Source organism: Alosa alosa, chromosome 24, assembly GCF_017589495.1.
Source record: "Alosa alosa isolate M-15738 ecotype Scorff River chromosome 24, AALO_Geno_1.1, whole genome shotgun sequence".
NCBI lineage: Eukaryota > Metazoa > Chordata > Actinopteri > Clupeiformes > Clupeidae > Alosa > Alosa alosa.
This window is the reverse complement of record NC_063212.1, coordinates 20,161,263-20,181,372: the sequence shown is the minus strand read 5'-3', so window position 1 is coordinate 20,181,372 and position 20,110 is coordinate 20,161,263. Positions and strand designations below refer to the sequence as shown.

The 20,110-nt window shown below is 43.7% G+C and overlaps 1 protein-coding gene across 1 annotated transcript in view; it reads right to left on the bottom strand.

Moving 5' to 3' along the window:
• Positions 1–14,676: 14,676 nt before the first annotated feature.
• The window catches only part of LOC125289129 (adhesion G protein-coupled receptor L3-like), a 294,210-nt gene continuing 288,776 nt past the window's right edge, over positions 14,677–20,110 (bottom strand). Inside the window, exons 25-26 of the mRNA XM_048235824.1 lie at positions 19,537–19,554; positions 14,677–17,635 (exon numbers count right to left, since the gene is read on the bottom strand). Of these exons, the coding sequence (XP_048091781.1) occupies positions 16,629–17,635; positions 19,537–19,554 (1,025 nt within the window). The 3' untranslated portion in view covers positions 14,677–16,628. The remainder of the gene's footprint in view (positions 17,636–19,536; positions 19,555–20,110) is intronic.

The window sequence follows — 20,110 nt, the reverse complement described above, 5'->3', positions numbered from 1 at the left end:
TTGGTTTCCATGCCTGCTTCAAGTCAGGGATGGATCATGGCTTGTGCCAAGTGTGCATGTGCACAGGGGCCCTCAGCCAATGGGGGCCCTCGGATTAAAAAAAAAATGCCATGAATTTAGGCTAGATGCCCGGTGCTTCTGTCTGTTAATTTGCGGCACAACTGAATGGTGTTATGGAACCGCGGACCGAAAGAAAAATAAACAAAATGTTTTCCTGATCAATAAATACTTCTTAATTCATAAAATATAGAGGCATAACATTAGGTGGAAGTGGTAGGCTATGAGTGCTCATTCAATGTGTATGCGTGTGTGAAAGTGAAACTGACCCACTCGTGGGTAGGTGAATGAAGTGGATTCCTGCAATGTTCATGAAAACAGCATAGCGATTGGATAGCCTAATAAATCGCGAGTTGTTGTGGGCCTAACAGTATCTTATATCGTAGCAAATAGCCTATGGCGATGCCGATGACAGATAGGCCTACACTTATTTCACTCGTCTCGCTGGAGTGAGCGCATAATGTGGGCTGTTCGCGCCAAAGAAATTAATTAGGAGATGATCTGCATCTCCATTTACCAAATGCTATAGTTTTGCTAACATCTCCACTGTTAACGTAAAATATGTCTCCATGCAAGGTAGTGTCAAGCAGCAGTGAAGTGAAAACCTTATCATGCAGGTAGCCAATGTTCACGTCACCTAAGTCAGACAGAAAACGGGCCCTGCTTGCTCTGTTAAAGTTTGTATGCCCCTTCCAAACTGCGTTAAAGGGGTATATTTAACAGCCAGAATTTCAAAATTTTCCCGGGGGAACACCCCCGAACCCCCCGTAATATGATCAGCACCAGTTTGGGCAGCCGTGGCCCACTGGTTAGCACTCTGGACTTGTAACCGGAGGGTTGCCGGTTCGAGCCCCGACCAGTTGGCCGCGGCTGAAGTGCCCTTGAGCAAGGCACCTAAGTGGCAACCCCGAGCGCCGCTGTTGTAGCAGGCAGCTCACTGCGCCGGGATTAGTGTGTGCTTCACCTCACTGTGTGCTGTTTGTGTTTCACTAATTCACCGATTGGGTTAAATGCATACTTATACCACCTCTCACAAAATACTATCAACAGTCCCTGCTACCGGTCCGTCAGAAATATTGTCCGGTCCGTTAAGTGAAAAATGTTGCTGTAGACTGTTTGGACAGCAAAGAGAGATTACAGCCTAATAATAAAAACAGCTGCTGGAATTCATTTCTGTGTGGGCCTGAGTTATAATATGACATAATGTACTACATTTTCATTGTGTTTATATTGTGCACCAGCCTGCACAGCGACAGCAAAGAGAGAAGCGCTGGCTGCAGGAGCTCGTCACTTGCACGCGCAAACGCGCCCGTCGCAGTCAGGGGGTGGGGGGCTTTTTTGATATTGTGCACAGGGGCCCATATTTGTTTAATCCGTCCCTGCTTCAAGTATACTTGAATACATGGCTGAGGAGATTAGAAATGTCACAACAGAACTACGGAGCCTAGGAGGTGTCATTGCTAACATGTTTTGTACATCAAAAGATTGTGCGCTTGTTTTACTCATTGTGTACTCATTTTACTAAATAGTGCTCTCATTCTATTAGATTGTGTGTACAATTTAGTATTTTGTGCACTTGTTTTACTACAATACGCTCATCTTACTAAATTACGCACTCGTTTTGGTAAATAATGAACAAGTCATGGGGATTTGTGTAAAACATTCCATGTTTGACTTCTGTTGTGGACAAAAGAAAGCATTAACTTACACATAAATATATATACATATGTTCTAATTTGGTCTTTAAAGACACATGTGGGATGTCATTTTATAATCATTTATTATGAAGCTCCAAAATAATGGGGTTCTTATCAATCTTGAACTCACCAGGGGGGTATTCCAAGTACGTGGTTTAGTGACAAACCTGGGTTAGGTAAACCTCCTAATAGAAGAACTGTATGGCTTCATTCTCCTAACAAAACAATACCATAGGGCTCTTGTTGTAGGAGGTTTACCACTTACTCTGAGTTAACTTACCCAGGTTTGTCACTAAACCACTTACTTGGAATACCCCCCTGGAAAAATGTGGGCATGTTCTCCACTGAATTCCATTTGGGCATAAAGACATCAGAGAGCTGACAGTGTGGCGAGGGTGTGGCAGTGATTCCCAGCGCGGCACTTTGCGTAGCTCCTGACTCATAACCGCCTGCCCGTCAAACACTTGTTGGGGTGGATGCCAAATTAAATCTTGTCTTAACGGACCACTAAGTGATGCAATTAGTCGATGTGGCACGCAAAGACTCCATCGCCGTCGATACACGAACCCTCAAACACAAACTCAACTATCAACCTGCTTGCCATAAGTGTTTGGGGAAATGACAATAATAAAATTGTTTGCTACAATCATACTTGTCACAACAACAACATCAAGGCAGCCAAAGCGCTTTACAGTGAAGGGGGAACCTCTCTAACCACCAATGTGTAGCACCCCCCCTACAGAGTGATGCAGAGCATCCATTTTGTGCCAGCGTAGCTGTCATACACGCATACAAACATACAGTACATGTCATGATATAGCAATCCCAATCTTTTATTGTTGCTATTGTTGTAGTTGTGGTTGTTGTTGTTGTTGTTGTGAGGGTAAAAGAGAGGAAGGACACATATGAGAGGTTTGGAAGCTGGCGACTGCCTGGTATCTGTGGTCTTTTGTGATGCTAGACCAGTACATCTCAACAGCGGCTGTGACTCTATCTACACATTCAATCTGCTATATGCTGATTCTATCATAATAAAAGAAAATTGCCCAACTCCCTTGGGCGCCGAGTAATAGAAAAGATTTCTGCCCTTGAACCATCCCATAGGCCTCTCTTTTGATTAGATGATGCTATCTTTGTTTGGACTTCAACATCAGGGTTAGGTCCATGTTCATATATTTAATTAAAATACCATCACCAGAGCTGACAAAGGCTACTTATCTAACCTCAACAACCCCCTCACTCACACACACACACACACACACACACACACACACACACATGCATGCACACACACACACACTCACACACACAGACACACACACACACACACACACACACACACACACCTGCTGAAATCACGCCTCCACCCTATCTCATTCTGAAGATTATCGGCTTTGATTGACACTTGAAACATAGCGAGATTGGAAAGAAATGGAGGGAGGGCTAAAAGAGGAGATAAGAGAGAAGAGGAGGAGGAGAAAAGAGGAGAGGGGGAGGAGAAAAGAGGAGAGGAGAGGAGAAAAGAGGAGAGGAGAGGAGAAAAGAGGAGAGAAGAGGAGAGGAGGAGGAGAAAAGAGGAGAGGAGAGGAGAGGAGGAGGAGAAAAGAGGAGAGGAGAATACAGTAAAGGAGAGGAGAGGATAGGAAAGAAGAGGTGAGGAGAGAAGAGGAGAGGAGAGGAAAATGTTGAAAATGCATGACTCAGTTGTGGGGATGCTTTAAATCCAGGTGGGTACATCCAATGACATAGGCTCCCAGATGTAGTTGCCTGCTTCCACAAAAGCCCTTAGGACCTGACCAAGCATCCAGCTGCTACTGCAAAACAGGACTATTTTTGTAGCGCTGTATCTGCGGCTATAGAGGACTCAGGGGCAAAGTCCCCAGGGTCTTAAGAGCACCTAGTATTTCTGGAGTTAGAGTGTTTACAGTGGGCTTAAGAGCTATTAAAGTAAAGCATGTGAACTCGGGCACAACTCCTTTAAAAAACCCACAGCACTGTGCTCCATCCTGGGCAATCTACTTTTTTATTTCTTCTTTTTTTATTTCCTTTTCTTTTTTTTTGCCACTAGACAGAGAGGTGGCAAGCACTGACAGAATCCCATCTCTCCTAAATCAATGTTATCTCAACAGTAAAGTCTAAGGAGGCTGTTTCTTTTATTTGGCAGGGCTGTCGGGTTTGCACTGGCTGCACAAAGCTTTGGATGACATTGATTCACCTTTCATTTGGGATTCTGGAGGCGGGCTGGACATTGATTTTAGCGGCCAGAGATATGAAATGGACGGGTTTGAGGTCTGACCTGGGCTGGTCCCCTCACTCAACAGCAGTATGGAGCTGCTGTGGCTTTGTGTCTCTCACAGCCACACACACACAAACATACACATACATGCACACACACACACACACACACACACACACACACACACACACACACACACACACACACACACACACCACACACACACATTCAATCATACACATACATGCAGTGGCTTTATGTTGCACACTCAAGGCCACACAGAGACACGTACACACATACACATACACTAACACATGGATGTGCACATGTGGTCAAAATACCACACACACACACACACACACCTGGTGGAGGACTTTGTGCAATGGTGCAAACTCAATCATCTTCAACTTAACACTTCAAAGACCAAGTCAAAGTCAAAGTCAAAGTCAAAGTCAAAGTCAGCTTTATTGTCAATTTCTTCACATGTTCCAGACATACAAAGGGATCGAAATTACGTTTCTCACTATCCCACGGTGAAGACAAGACATATTTTACCAATTTAAGTCCACAGACAAACATAACATTCAAGTAAACAAAAAAGTAAGTAAATAAGTAAATAAGAGGGCACATATAATAAAAAAAAAAATAAGAGCAGCAAAATTTGGTTGAAATTGTGCATAGACAGTCAATAAAATACTAGTGCAAAGTCAGGCCAATAAAAGGCTTGGGTAGTTCTGTTTGACCTAAGTAATAAAGAAAGTGGCATAGTGGTGCAAGTTATGTAAGAGCAGCAGAAGTGTTATGTTTTCAGGACAACAACACCAAGTTGTAAAGTGTACAAGTGTGCAAGTGTTCAAGTGTGCAAGTGGAGTAGTGCAGGCGGCCATTGTGGGTCCAATGTCCAGGATGTTATGTAGCTGAGGGTGGAGGGGGGAGAGGAGGGAGAGAGTTCAGCATCCTTACAGCTTGGTGTATGAAGCTGTTGGTGAGTCTGGTAGTCTTGGGAGCGCAGGCTTCTGTACCTCTTCCCAGAGGGCAGTAGATCAAACAGATTGTGGCCGGGGTGACTTGCATCACTCACAATTTTGGTCGCCTTCTAAGCGGGTGAGGTGGGTGGTGTAAATGTCCTTCAGGGAGGGGAGTGAAGCACCAATGATCCTTCCAGCTGTGTTCACTATGCGCCGCAGGGCTTTCCTGTTGTATTCAGTGCAGCTTCCGCCCCACACAGCGATACAGCTGGAGAGGATGCTCTCAATGGTGCCTCGGTAGAATGTGGTCATGATGGCTGGTGGAGCACTTGCTCGCCTGAGTTTCCGGAAGTACAGGCGGCGCTGAGAGCTCTTCGCCAGTGATGCAGTGTTGGTGGTCCAGGAGAGGTCTTCACTGATTTGCACCCCCAGGAATTTGGTGCTGCTCGCTCTCTCCACCACAGCACCGTCGATGGTCAGTGGCAGGTGTTGGGTGTGACCTCTCCGAAGTCAACAACAATCTCTTTGGTCTTGCTGGCGTTCAGCAGGAGGTTGTTGTCCCTGCACCACGTGGTCAGATGGTCGACCTCCAACCTGTATTGAGTCTCCGTAAGCCCTTGGTGATGAGACCCACCAGAGTTAATGTCGTCAGCAAATTTCACTATGTGATTGTTGCTGTAGGTTGCAGTGCAGTCATCGTCCAGCAGGGTGAAGAGCAGCGGACTGAGCACGCAGCCTTGGGGGGGCCCCTGTGCTCAGTGTGATGCTGCTTGAGGTATTGTTGCCAACACGTACTACTTGGGGCCTCTGACAGAGGAAGTCCAGTAGCCAGTTGCAGAGGTAGGTACTGAGTCCCAGTTTGTCAAGTTTGCAGATGAGTTGTTGTGGTATTATGGTGTTGAATGCAGAACTGAAGTCTATAAACAGCAATCTCACATATGAGTCTCTTTTTCCAGGTGGGTGAGGGGCTGGGTGGAGGGCAGAGCAGATTGCATCCTCTGTAGACCGCTTGGCTCGGTATGCAAACTGGAAGGGGTCCAGGGTGGGGGGGAGAATGGCTTTGATATGTGACATGACAAGCCGCTCAAAGCACTTCATGATGATGGGTGTCAGTGCCACAGGGCGGTAGTCATTGAAGCAGGATGGAGCAGTTTTCTTCGGCACAGGTATGATGGTGGCAGCTTTGAAACATGATGGGGCGATGGCTTGCTTCAGGGAAGTGTTAAAGATGTCTGTGAAGACATCCTTAAGCTCCCCTCTGAGTCCTTCAGCCGCACGACCTGGGATGTTGTCTGGACCTGTTGCCTTCACGGGTGTTGATAGCAGCAAGTGTCCTCTTCACGCTTGTCGGCAGAGAGGCACAGGGGCTGCTCATGTAGAGGGGATGGGTCTTCTGTGGGCAGGTGCTGTTTTGTGCTTCAAAGCGAGCAAAGAAGTTCAGGTTGTTGAGCAGAGGGATGTTGCTCTCACAGCTCTGTGGCGCGGGCTTGTAGTCCGTGAGGGGCCTGAATGCCCTGCCATAGGCTTTGTGCGTTCCTGCTGTCTTTGAAGTGGGTGGTTATCTTGTGAGTGTATTCCTTTTTTTGCTTCCTTGATGCCACGGGACAGGTTGGCTCTCGCTGTTTTCATGCCAGCTTCATCCCCAGCTCTGTAGGCTTTGTCTCTGGCCCTCAGCAGCCTGAGGACATCCCCTGTCAGCCATGGCTTCCAGTTAGCCCGAAAGTGATGATGTCTTTTGTGTGGGTCACATCATCGATGCACTTGGTGATGTAAGAGGTTACAGTGTCTGTATACTCCTCTATGTCTGTCCGTTGTTGTAAGTGGCTGCCTGCTTAAACATTTCCCAGTCTGTTGTGTCAAAGCAGTCTTGAAGAGCATCGGAGGCTCCCTCAGGCCACACTTTTACCTGCTTACGAACCGGTTTGTTCGCTTTTACCCTTTGTCTGTATGCGGGCATTAGCATAACAGTGATATGGTCTGAAAGTCCAATGTGGGGGGAGGGGGTGGCTTTGTATGCTCCTTTGTGTGTAGTGTAGACCAGGTCCAGGATGTTATCTCCTCTTGTTGGAAAATCAACATGCTGGTGTAGCTTTGGAAGTACAGTTTTGAGATCAGCATGGTTAAAATCTCCAGTGAAGATGGTGAAACCGTCTGGGTGTGCCGCCTGTTGTTCACTGACAGCCTGGTACAGTTCACTAAGAGCAGCGTTCTTATCGCTGTTGTTGTTGGTAGGCGGGATGTATACTGCGACTAGCAGAATCGCAGTAATTTCCCTTGGCAGGTAAAAGGACAGCACTTTATGATCATAAACTCTGCCAGTGGTGAGCAGTGTTTGCATACTACTACAGTGTCCCGCACCATTCGTCCGCGGATGTAAACACAGATTCCTCCTCCTCGTGATTTACCTCCCTTTACAATGGCCCTGTCTGCTCGATAGCATGCTAGCTGCTCCAGTTGTACAGCAGAGTCCGGAATGTTGTCATTTAACCAAGTCTCAGTGAAGACGAGCACACAGCAGTTACTCACTGTCCGGTTTGTTGATCTCAGCCAAGGAGATGGTAGTGGATTTCCGCAGGTCTAAGCCCACTCTGCTACCAGTCCACATTGATGGGGTCAATGTGGAGGTGGTTAGCACCTACAAGTATCTGGGCAATAAACTGGACTGGTCAGCCAACACTGATGCACTCTACAAGAAAGGGCAGAGCAGGCTGTACTTCCTGAGGAGGCTGCGGTCCTTCAATGTGTGCAGTAAGCTCCTCAGGATGTTCTACCAGTCTGTTGTTGCCAGCGTCCTCTTCTATGCAGTAGTATTTTGGGGAGGAAGCACAAGGAAGAAGGATGCGGGGCGAATTGACAGGCTGGTAAGGAAAGCTGGCTCTGTAGTGGGAGCTGAACTGAAGTGCATCACTTCACTATCTGACAAAAGGACCCTGAACAAACTGATCAACATCTTGGACAATGAGTGTCACCCACTCCACAGCACTATTGTTAAGCAGAAGAGCCTGATCAGCTGGAGACTTCGCTCACTGCCTTGCACAACTGACAGACTGAGAAAGTCATTTGTCCCCAGGGCCATTGAACTGTTCAATGCCTCACTTAAGGGAAGAGGAGAGAAAGACTTCTCTGCATAGTCTGTCTGCCTCTTCACCCCCTCCATGTTTGGTACTGTCTGTCCACTAGCCACTTTTACCACTGTCTTTATGCCTCACTGTTTGCGTGCTATAATAGCACATTAGCACATATGCATAACCCCACCCCCCTCCATGCCACAGCCGAACTGTGGCCACACTTATACATTTTCTTAAATAATTAAATATATAGATATATAGACTTTACTTTACTTTATTTCTGCATTGTTGCACTGCTGGACTTACTCACTTGCACTATCACCATGACCACTATCACCATTGCACTACCACCATGACACTCATTCACACAGAGCACCTTAGAGCACCTTACCATACCTTACTATGCACAGAGAATCACAGGCTCAGTCCCTGCCTCAGTCATTGCAAACGCCTCTGATTGATTAATCACCACTATGTGGATACTGTTTTTTTTTTTAAGAATTGATTTAGATTAAGTGTTAGTTAGTATAATTTGTATTTTTGTAATTTGTATTTTAGTATATTTTTATATATTGTATTTAAGTTTAGTTAGTATAATTTGTATTTTAGTATATTAGTATTAGATATTAGTATATTCTTTATCTTCTACTGTCCTTATTGCTTAGTTGTGTTTTTATATTATATACTTTAATTACTCTTTCTGCTGTTAAAGAATGTGTTTGTGTTGTCTGTATGCTGCTGAGACCTTGAATTTCCCCTGGGGATCAATAAAGTATCTATCTATCTATCTATCTCTATCTATCTACACACACACACACACAGAAAGACCATAAGGCCTAGTCCACACGTACCAAACCGATCTTTTTTTCCTCCGTCTTCCCTGGAACCGTATCAAGAATATTTGCGTCCAAACGGATCCATCTCAACACTACTCAAGACGTTACTTCATATCCCAGGCCTATAGGTGGCACTGTGCCTTTACAGAAATTCACCAAAACTTGCAAAACGTGCACTTTAAAAACAGACAGAATAGGCTACGGCGAAATGGCTAGTGCAAGGAAACCAGAATTGTTTGTGTGGACTGATGGTGAACTGTCAACTGTAGTCAACTGTAAAACTAATAAACTTTTATTTTACGGTTTGTGAAGGGTGCAGTCCGTCCTTTATTTGGCTAACGCAGGTAGGCCTACTAATCACCTTTACTTTCTTTGGTTGTAGGATAGTCCGTGATTCACATTAGTTTTGGCTATCACTGCAATTAGGCTACTAAACGCAAGGCTTACCCAGGTTCTAGGCTATTCTGTCGCCACATTTATAATATTGCTATAAAACCTTCGTTAGTAACAGTCAATACTTTTGCTTGCATCAAATCGTGCATTAAGCATTCAGCGTGCTACCATCGGGCTTAACGTGAGTTCTAAGCTTCTTTGTATGCTTATATCTGATTTCACTTTCGACTGTGAATGCATGTATATATGTTGTAAGATATGTAAAATAAATGAATGACACTGGCACTACGCACAGATTAATGTAGCCTAAACTTACACCGCACTTTCCTAATAACTTAAGTTCTCTCGCGTCACTGACTAGAATAGCTAGAATGCATAAAAAAACACTGGGAAAAACAGTGTTCAGTCCACCAAGTCATAAGCTATCGGCTCGCGCAGCATCAGTTGTGATATTTATCTTAACGGAGTGTAATCGTAGGTAATGGCATGTATGAAAACTAGTATTGTTAGGCAATACTATAAGTGCAAGTCCAGGGCAGCTGAGGTGTGGCGATGACATCATCGATACGCAAGCAGGATGTGCGGTTTCGCTGTCTAAACGAACTCAAAGGGGCTACGGTTTTAGATTTCTCCACTCTGGGACCAGGTTTCAGAAAAGTGGGGTTTCGGGCAGTGCGTTTACAGGATTCGTTTGGACGCTCGGCCAAGACGAAGCAAAACCTCTGCGTTTAACCTAAAAAGCGTCTCCGTGTGGACAGGCCCTAAGTCTGGGATGCTTTCTTGGATTTATAAAATATGTCATTATGCAAATACGTATGGTGTGTTTTGTATTCAAAGACATGTTCCAATCAATCCAGCGAGGACAAAAGTTGCCTCCACTCTCTGGCTGATGTGATTGTCTTGTGCTAACTGCTCTTGATGGCTCAGTTAATCCCTTCACTGCTTTCCTGAAGATAAAACCAATTTGACTAAAGGCACACAGAGAAGGCATAAATCAGAGGCTCCTGTCCTGTCCACTGGCTTTTCTCTCCGAACTCCAGCTCTGTAAACAAACACAACTGCTAAGCTTGCGTGACTGTTTGCATGTCCTTTCTCCTCTTGTCTTCTCTCCTCATCTCTCCTTTCCTATCCTCTCCTCTCTTTTTCTCTCCTCCTCCTCTTCTCTCTCCTCTTTTAGCTCTTCCTCCAGTGGCTGGCTTCACCTTTTTTTGTTGATCATGTCTGCTCAGGACTCCACACTCAAAGTCACTTGGGGTTGGATATTAATCTTATCATGTTGTCTGTGCTACCCTGACTGATCCATATGTTCTTCAGTGAACCAGTGAACACAACGCAAGTGTGCAACTATATTTGACAACAGCCCAAGATGACATTCAGGCCTCTAACTCTATTCTATTGGATGAACATAGTATGAGGGGGGTGCATGCATGCACACAGGCACACACACACACACACACACACACACAACACACCGACACACCACACACACACACACACACAAACACACACCGACACACACACACAGTACACACACACACACACACACACACACACACAATAAAGGAGCAGCGATTTCTCTGAGGGGAAAGGAATATGCTGACTCACATACATCCTCTACAATAACATGACCTGAATCTAACTCAAGCATCCATATAGAAAGAAACTATTGCAGTTCTGGTCTACTGTAGGTACTGGTGGTCTAGGTCCTGACTTGAAGAGGAAATGAAGTACCACAGAAAGACAGGCCTTTATTCTGGTGGACCCAATCACTAGTAAATTGGCTGCATCTTTTTATTTTTTTCAATTTTAACCATCAATCTTTCTTTGTTTTGTCCATTTTTTTGTTGTTATTTTGAGAAAAAACACCTGACTGTGGCAGCTTCAGAGAGTGTCCCTCAGCAGGAAGTGGGTCAAGCACGCTGTGTTTTCTGCATAAGAGGCAGGCTTGCATTGGCAGGCTAACCCGGCTTGCCTCTGTTGTTTGCTGCTAAACAATGAAGGCAAAAGAAGTCGTGCCAGAAGACGGATCAGGTTTCCCTGCTGAGGTGTTGTGTCTTCTGGGCATGTACGACATGTCAGCTAAACAAAACGCTGCACACACTGCCCACAGACACAGATGCTTGGGATCGCCAACACCATGCTCTTTTTTATTTCATTTCTTATTTTAATCCATTTGATTTCTGGGTGCTATTTTCTGCCAGTGACCTTTCATTTCAGATACCTTTGCATGTCTGTATGTATGTATGCATGTATTTGTGCTTATATGTAACCTTTATGCAATATGTGGACAGTCATTTGTATTGTATTGTACTGTATGTATGTATGTATGTATGTATTTATTTGTGTTTATATGTAACCTTTATGCAATATGTGGACAGTCATTTGTATTGTATTGGACTGTATGTATGTATGTATGTATGTATGTATTTATTTGTGTTTATATGTAACCTTTATGCAATATGTGGACAGACATTTGTATTGTATTGTACTGTATGTATGTATGTATGTATGTATGTATGTATGTATTTATTTGTGTTTATATGTAACCTTTATGCAATATGTGGACAGTCATTTGTATTGTATTGGACTGTATGTATGTATGTATGTATGTATGTATTTATTTGTGTTTATATGTAACCTTTATGCAATATGTGGACAGTCATTTGTATTGTATTGGACTGTATGTATGTATGTATGTATGTATGTATTTATTTGTGCTTATATGTAACCTTTATGCAATATGTGGACAGTCATTTGTATTGTATTGTACTGTATGTATGTATGTATGTATGTATTTATTTGTGTTTATATGTAACCTTTATGCAATATGTGGACAGTCAGTTGTATTGTATTGGACTGTATGTATGTATGTATGTATGTATGTATGTATGTATTTATTTGTGTTTATATGTAACCTTTATGCAATATGTGGACAGTCATTTGTATTGTATTGGACTGTATGTATGTATGTATGTATGTATGTATGTATTTATTTGTGTTTATATGTAACCTTTATGCAATATGTGGACAGACATTTGTATGTCTGTATGTATGAATGTACTGCATGTATTTGTGTTTATATCCTTTATGTAGTTTGTTGTATTTTTATCTGGACATCTGGACTTTGAGTCTGTAAATAAAGTTATATATATATATATATATATATATACACACACACACATACATACATACATACATACATACATGCATGAGAGATGTTAAATTTGGATTTCCCACAGCAACCAATCAACAACCAAGCCTTACCATCAAGAACAAAATCACCAGCAAAGCAACCTTTTACTGGGGTTATCATCTTTTTTTTTTTTTTTTTAAAAGCCTTCCTCATTTCCTTTTTTTCCTGCTCCACTTGATGTGAACTGTGAAATCATGTATACTGTACATGTGATATGTCATATAAAATAACACCTGCATAAAACATATATTTGGATACTGAATTAAAACGGCATGGTGAGGATATCAAACTAATTGCAGAAAATGACTTCTTAGTTGTTTGAAAACTAACTCACAAACATTCCCTGAAAATGTCACCGGTTGTCAAAGGGAAGGCTGAGAGAGAGAGAGAGAGAGAGAGAGAGAGAGAGCAGTTAAGACTGCCCTTCCCTGTCAGAGAGAAGGATATCTCTCATCACCCCATCTTGTCAAGGAGCTATTACCAGAAAGGATTTGTTTGGGGATTTGAAAGTTGGGCTAATGTGTTTTTTCCTCAGCTCTCTCCTTCTTACTCCTCCTCTGTTGTGGAGTGTAGAGGATGGAGGAGTGTGTGTGTGTGTGTGTGTGTGTGTGTGTGTGTGTGTGTGTGTGTGTGTAGTGGGGTGTAGTGGGGGGATGTAACAGGTACTGTATGCTTCATGTATAAATGCTTTGGAGATCGGAACAACGTGGCACTGGACACTGTGGTCCTCATGTCTGATGGAGAACTCCACTCTGGAGGAAAGGCGTCAGGCGGACACTCACACCAGGATGCATGCTGGGAAGAATTCATTCTCGCCTCCAGGTTCTATTCAATCAGGGTGAATTGCCAGGATGACATATTCAAAGCAGGATGACATTTTTTCAATTTTATGTTCTTTTTTTCAAGGAAACATCCTCCATATTTATTTATTTTATTCCCCATGGGACAACCTCAACTGCCTTATCTGGTTCACTCATATTGAGGATGATCCACTTCAGAAGGGAAAAACAACAACACCCTCTTCTCTCTTGTTGCCATATCTACAATTCTTCTCTAAATCAGCCTTCCAAACCACAGACAAGGTTGGCAGAGGTAGTTAGAATAGCAATTATATTCATTCTACGTTATCTTAATCTGATTTGCACCCTTCAATCCCTTCTACAGTGATGCCAGTGGAGATTGACACAGTTATCATGACATGTTGTAAATCCTACCGTGGCTCACTGGTTCAGACACTGCAATTGGCTATCAAGCTGTTGAATGAGGTCTAAGTGGCGAGAGAGGACGAGATAATAGGAGGTGAATGAGAGATATCTAACAGGAAAGGGCTACAAAAACAGACAGACAAACACACATCAACATCAGAAAACACAAAACAAAGAAACCGCAAAATAATGGCACGATTAGTGCCACTTTCAGCACACTCTTCAGGTCCAGCCTCTTCATGGAACCACACACACACACACTTTGTACCTATTGATACAGCAACACCATAGGAGCTAAGGAAGCAAGCGCTGGATGGGTGTAAGGCTGCTGTGTGTGTGTGTGTGTGTGTGTGTGTATAGTTGAGCTGGAGTAATAACTGCTCTGTTTCCATGTAGCTTTTAGAAACATTCAGCGATTGCATTCAGCAGGGGAAAGAGAACGGCAGAGCCTTTTCAGACGGATTCGGCCATGAAAACCACTTAAAAAAATGCATCCTATTTATCCGAGCTCCCCGCACCTGGTTTCTCCAGGCAACGTTCACCGCCGTCAGCTGACGTCATTAGCTGTCGTGTTGGACAGGTTCTACATGTACTCAGCCAGAGGGGCACAACTCATTTTTTTCTCAATTAAAAGTTTTATTATTGTTGGGTGGATGACTTGGTGGGTGACTACAATGGGACAAAAACAGTAAAGGTCAAGAGCTTCATCCACAGCTAATGTCTAATTCTTGTGTTTGTGTGTGTGTGTGTGTGTGTGTGTGTATCCTACCTAGCCGTTCGCAATGATACGACTGTCTATTTGGACTAAAAAGTGCACACTTTTTTCGACATGTCTATAACATATGTTGACATAAAGACAAATGGTTTGTGGAAAACTAGAGCCAGGACTATCTGACCTTACACTACCTGACCTCTATCTGACCACTACCTGAATGTAAAACTGGTGCCATTCAGGATTCAGAGGAAAATCATTGACCACACATCATCACAAACATTTGCCCTCAGCCGAAGAACAGGAAAAAAAAACTCATAGTCCTTTTATTAGCTCTTTATCCGTATCAATTGAAATGTTGCCACAAACATCTGTGAAGACATCAGCATCATCTACAGAGTGTATAATCATTTGCATCTAACCATTGATCTCGAGTTGGCTATCCCCCCCTCCCCCAACCACAATACAAAGCCTGATTGCAAGCTTAAGGTAATGGACTAATGCACTTGATGCTCAACTGGTAACAAGTTACACAGACAACAGAAGCCCTTAGCAATGGCTACGTGGTAAATCTTAATCGGTAATTTATTTGTTGGCAAACAAGTTTCACCGTTACAACAGATATTAGTTATGAGGTCAATCAACTTGAAAACCAACAGGAGAACAGAAATGAATAAATAAAATGAAAAGATTAAAAAAAAAAAAAAAAACGCCACTGCTGTTCTGCATCTTCCTGAACACTTTTGTTCATTTTCTTAACAAATAAATAAATATGTTTTCTCTACTGGGGAGAGAACGTGAGACATGTCCAGCTAGTCATCTCATGTCATGTTAAGACATGAAACTTTGCCCTCTGTGTTATTCAATTGGAGGAATTCAATTGGTTACTCAGCATTAATCAAGGATCTCTAATCTGTCACCTCGTGCTTTCGTATGACATTTAATCTTCAAACTTTGAACCCTCAAAGAATTTAGGCAAAAAAACATCTGATCTTTTGAACAGTTAGCTAAAACCACATCCCTTTCTCTTTCAACAAGTTTTATCTACACAGAGGAAAAAAAAAATAATACTAAAAAAAAAAACAACAACGGTAAAACAGTATGAAAAATGATTGAAACAAAACATCAGTGATTATAATACTGAAAATGATAATTGCTAAGTAAGCTATGAGTTTGTTTCCATGGTTTTTCGATTTCTGTTGCTTAAGTCTTTGCTAGTGAACTGTGAAAGGCAGAATCGAAAGGAAGGTGGATAAAAAAAGCTAAATAAAGGAACAGCGCTCCAAGCGCTTCAATAAAACCTGCAAGACCATCACAACAGAAAGGGACGAAAATTAGCATCTTTTCACAACATTTACAGGGACAAAGATTTCTGGTGGAACAAAAAAGCATACTATGTGCAATGCTAATTTCTGTACATTTACATAGAAATATCTTATAATTCTCTGGTATTAGTTTTTTTTCCCTCTTTTAATAATTGTTATTAATACAGCAAAAAAAGGAAAAAACAACAAAAAATATGCTCTAGGGCATATTGATAAAGATGTCCTTTGCGAAACTGTTCAAAGTTTTTGTGATTTTTTTTGTCATTTTTGCTTGATTTGCACGGACACTGCAGCAAAATGTGCTGTGTTTCACCAGATAGGAAGAAAAGACAGGTTTTTTTAAAAAGCAAATATGGATACAGAAGTATAATAAAATAGTTTTTTCTTGTCACGCTTGTTTGTTTGATTTGATTGTTGTCGTTGTTGTTGTTTATTCTACACACTCAGCAAGTTGCGCAATTGTTTTCAGATGGTTTGCAATTCCTTTGGAACGTTAAGTTACAAGATGCAGTTTGAAATTCCGACCTGGTCAGGTATAGTTCTCAAGAGCGAAGAGGAGACAAGTTAGTCCAATCAAACGTTTTGCCTCCTCATTTTGCCTCCTAAAATGCACATTGTTGAGTTATTTTTTCGCCATCAGAACAAAGATTCACCACAACCTTTCAATCATATTGGCGTCCATGTTTTTCGTCCATTTGTTTGTTTGTGTGTGTTTGTGTAAATGTTTTTGCCATTGTTGCTGTTGTTCCTGAAAAATACACAAAAATCGGGAGAAAAAAAAACAGTTAAGGAACAAACCAAAGAGATCATCTACAACAGCCGACGACTGACCATGAAGAAGAAGATGGAGCCAATGTAAGTGACCAGGTACGGGGCACTGAAGGGGACCAGGTGGCATCGGATAGGTGTGCGTGGCGTTTTTGTCAGGCGATCGCCTCCTATAGGCTGGTGACCAGATGGGATGCCTCAGGAGGCGGGTCCTCCGGGGAGGGGTCTTCCTTATTGGGCGGCACGATGAATCCATCACTGCTGCCCCGCCCTAGCTGGTAGTAGGAGCTGAGCTGGTGGAGGTGGTTCCGGGAGCCGAGGTTGGGCATGCTCTTGTAGTAGACGTCGTCGATCGGGTCCACTCCTCCTCCACCGCTGCCTCCGCAACCCTTCCCGTGTTCGTCTCCCCCGAGCGGCTCCTTGCTGACCGCGGTGTCCCCGTCGCCGAGCTCGGGCATGCTGGTGTACAGCGAGTCCCTCTGCGGCGACGGCGTGTCGCCCTGGGTCTGCTCGCCGCCCAGCAGCGGGAAGAAGCTCTCGCTGGTCTCCTGGGGCAGCCGGCGTCCGGCGCAAGAGCCGGAGGATGACGAGAAGGGGTGCGGGTGGAGGTGGTGGTGCTGCTGCTGGAGGCTGTGGAGGTGGTGCAGGGTGTGGTTGTCCGTGGGCGTGACGCGGGGCGGCAGCAGGGGCGCGTGCGACTCCTCCCGGATCAGCTCCAGACCGCCGCCGATGGTGCCGCTGCCGTCGTCGTCGTGGTGGTGGTGATTGTACACCGAGGACGAGTCACCCAGGTCCAGGCTGCCTCCACCGCTGCCCAGCCCCAGGCTCCCGAGGCTGCCCAGCCCCAGCCCCAGCGTGTCCTTGCCCCCGTTGCTGACGTTGTTGACCATCTTGTTCATGAGGTTGCGTCCGTGCTCGGAGCCCGAGCTGGACCGCTCGTGGGTGTGCGCGTGGTTGTGGTTGTTCAGGTACGTGGGGATGTAGTTGGACGTGAGCTCCTTGAGGATCTTCTTCTCCAGGGTGGTCTCCTTGTGGCCGCCGTAGCCACCGCGGTCGATGATCTGCACGCAGTCGCTCATGTACTCGGCGCTGGCTAGGCTGTAGCTGTTGACGTGGTTACCATTCAGCGGTAGAGTATCCATAACACTTGTATCCCGGGCATTGTTCAGGAGACCCTCTGCGAGAAAAGGACGAGAGAAGATGGAGGGAGGAAGAGAGGGAGGGAGTGGAATGGAAAGGAGAGGAGGGAAGGAGGGAGGAAGGGATAGAGGGGAGGAAGGGATAGAGGGGTGGAAGAGCATGGAGGAGTGGAATGGAAAGGAGAGGAGGGAAGGAGGGAGGAAGGGATAGAGGGGTGGAAGAGCATGGAGGAGTGGAATGGAAAGGAGAGGAGGGAAGAAGGGATAGAGGGGTGGAAGAGCATGGAGGAGTGGATGGGGATGAGGAAACAGAGGGTGAGTTTATCTCTCAGACAGATCAGAGGGATGCACTTGTGTCTGCCAGCTAATTAAAATCGGCTTAACGAGACCCTCATTAGTAACAATTAAGCCTACAATGCATCAAAAAAGGCACTCTCTCTTCAGTCACTGGAAAGGGGGGTATGGGGTGGGGGATTAGGGGGACTCCCCTCATGAGGGTTTGATTTGTACAGCTGTATGTCGACTGGTTTCCCTCAAATGCGAGGCTGCGACTACAAACTGGCCTCTGCACACTTCAAGCTTTCCACACTTACCTGCGCAACACAAGTACACATGATGAGCGTGGGGTCATGAGGGCAAAAAAGACATGCGATGCAAAGTGATGCCACAGCCAAAACAGAACAAAAAAATATGACAACAAATAGAGAACACTCAATTTGAAAATGCAATGTATATCATGCATTAAATAAATGACATTCATGAACAAGTTCATATAGATATTATATATGAACCCAACTGCGTGCAGAGGCGTGGCTGCAATATGGGTGCATGCAACTGGCAACACAGACACACACACACGCGCATACGCACACATACACACACATACATAACACCAATGTTTCAGCTGTGTATACCAGTAAGAGTCCCAGTTACATTGTCATTATCTCAAGAAATGTTTTGGGCAATTTAGAGACTAATTTGACAGGCCAAAATGGAGATGTCAATTGGAGTACCATTTCACAAGGGTCATACATACGTGTGTGTGTGTGTGTGTGTGTGTGTAAAGTTTGTTGCCAAAAGGACTGAAATATTTGGAATAACAACACTAACAAAAAGTAGACTTTCTGTTCTCTCTCATGCAGATGAAGTGTGCCGGTTAGAGCACCTACTTTCCTGACGCTCCCGAGTGTGTGACCCACACATTGTATTCCCTTGAACACATGTGCCTGTCTTCACTCATCAAAAGTAATTGTTGCAGTGAAGGCACAATTATTTGGCATTTTGCCATAATACAGCACAACAATTTCAAGATGCTTCATCAAGAACACCTCCGCATAACAATTATCCTCTGAAAATGTGATGGCACAAAGCTAAATGCCAATTTGTGAATTAATTTGCAAAAGTAGGAGGACAGGCAATTTAGAAATCCTCCAGAAGAAGAAGGAAAAAAATAAATTTCAAGGACTCTCTGGATAATACTTCTGCACTAAGTTAAACATAATCAAGGTAATTTGATAAACTGATTTTGTTCAATTGCTTTGAACCTTGAACCTTCCAATGTAGCTTCTTGATGTGTGACATTTATCAACAGGAATTAAATGCAATGTTCCAATTTAGTGTCTCTCAGAAACAGTGATTTAATTTCTCCAGTTTTCTTTTGGAAGTGATTGTAAATAAAGACTAATAGTATTACAATCCAGCTGATGGTAAAAAATAACTAATTGGTGGCATATAATACACTGGACTGTAAAGGTTGTTAATTTTCAAATCTGAATTGCCTTTATAGCATCCTTTAATTAATCCACTTTGCAAAGTGCTATGTGATTTCTGTGTTTTTGTTTTCTTATTTTTTTTTTTCTTTGATTAATAGCGGCACAGAGTGAAAAGAAAGCTGAGGTCATTTACATTTGGTAAGCAATGTTTAGTTTGACTCCCATACTTGTCTCTCTGTAGGGCTCTATAAGGGACGGCATGGGAAGGGAAGAGAAGAGAAGAGAAGAACAAAAAAGAGAAAGAGAAAGAGAGAAAGAAAGAGTGGTAAGCACACAGTGACAGGTAGCGGAACACATGCTCACAGATTCATGAGATGCTCTGAGACAGACTCCAGAGTGACCCTCCTTTGTTACCATGACTACGTGCTCTGTCGCCACACACACACACACACACACACACACACACACACACACACACACACACACACACACATATATATTGGTCTCACATTTGGTTTCTTTCCTAATAAACAGTAAAGTACACCAACACTACACATCAAACATCAGAAGTGCTGTTCAATACACATCATTCAGAAGGGCTACACATTTAGTGACAATTCTTCTGAGGAATTTACAAAAGGGATGTCAGGAAAATGAGATACTTGGAATTAGATACAGACACAACACACGCAAAATGCCACTTTATAAGCTCCAAGCAGTTTAGTAGCCAATATCTGCAGTGTGTATTTGGCCACCAAGTCCAGACATCACAGTAATACATATGTTTTTTGTTGCTTGACC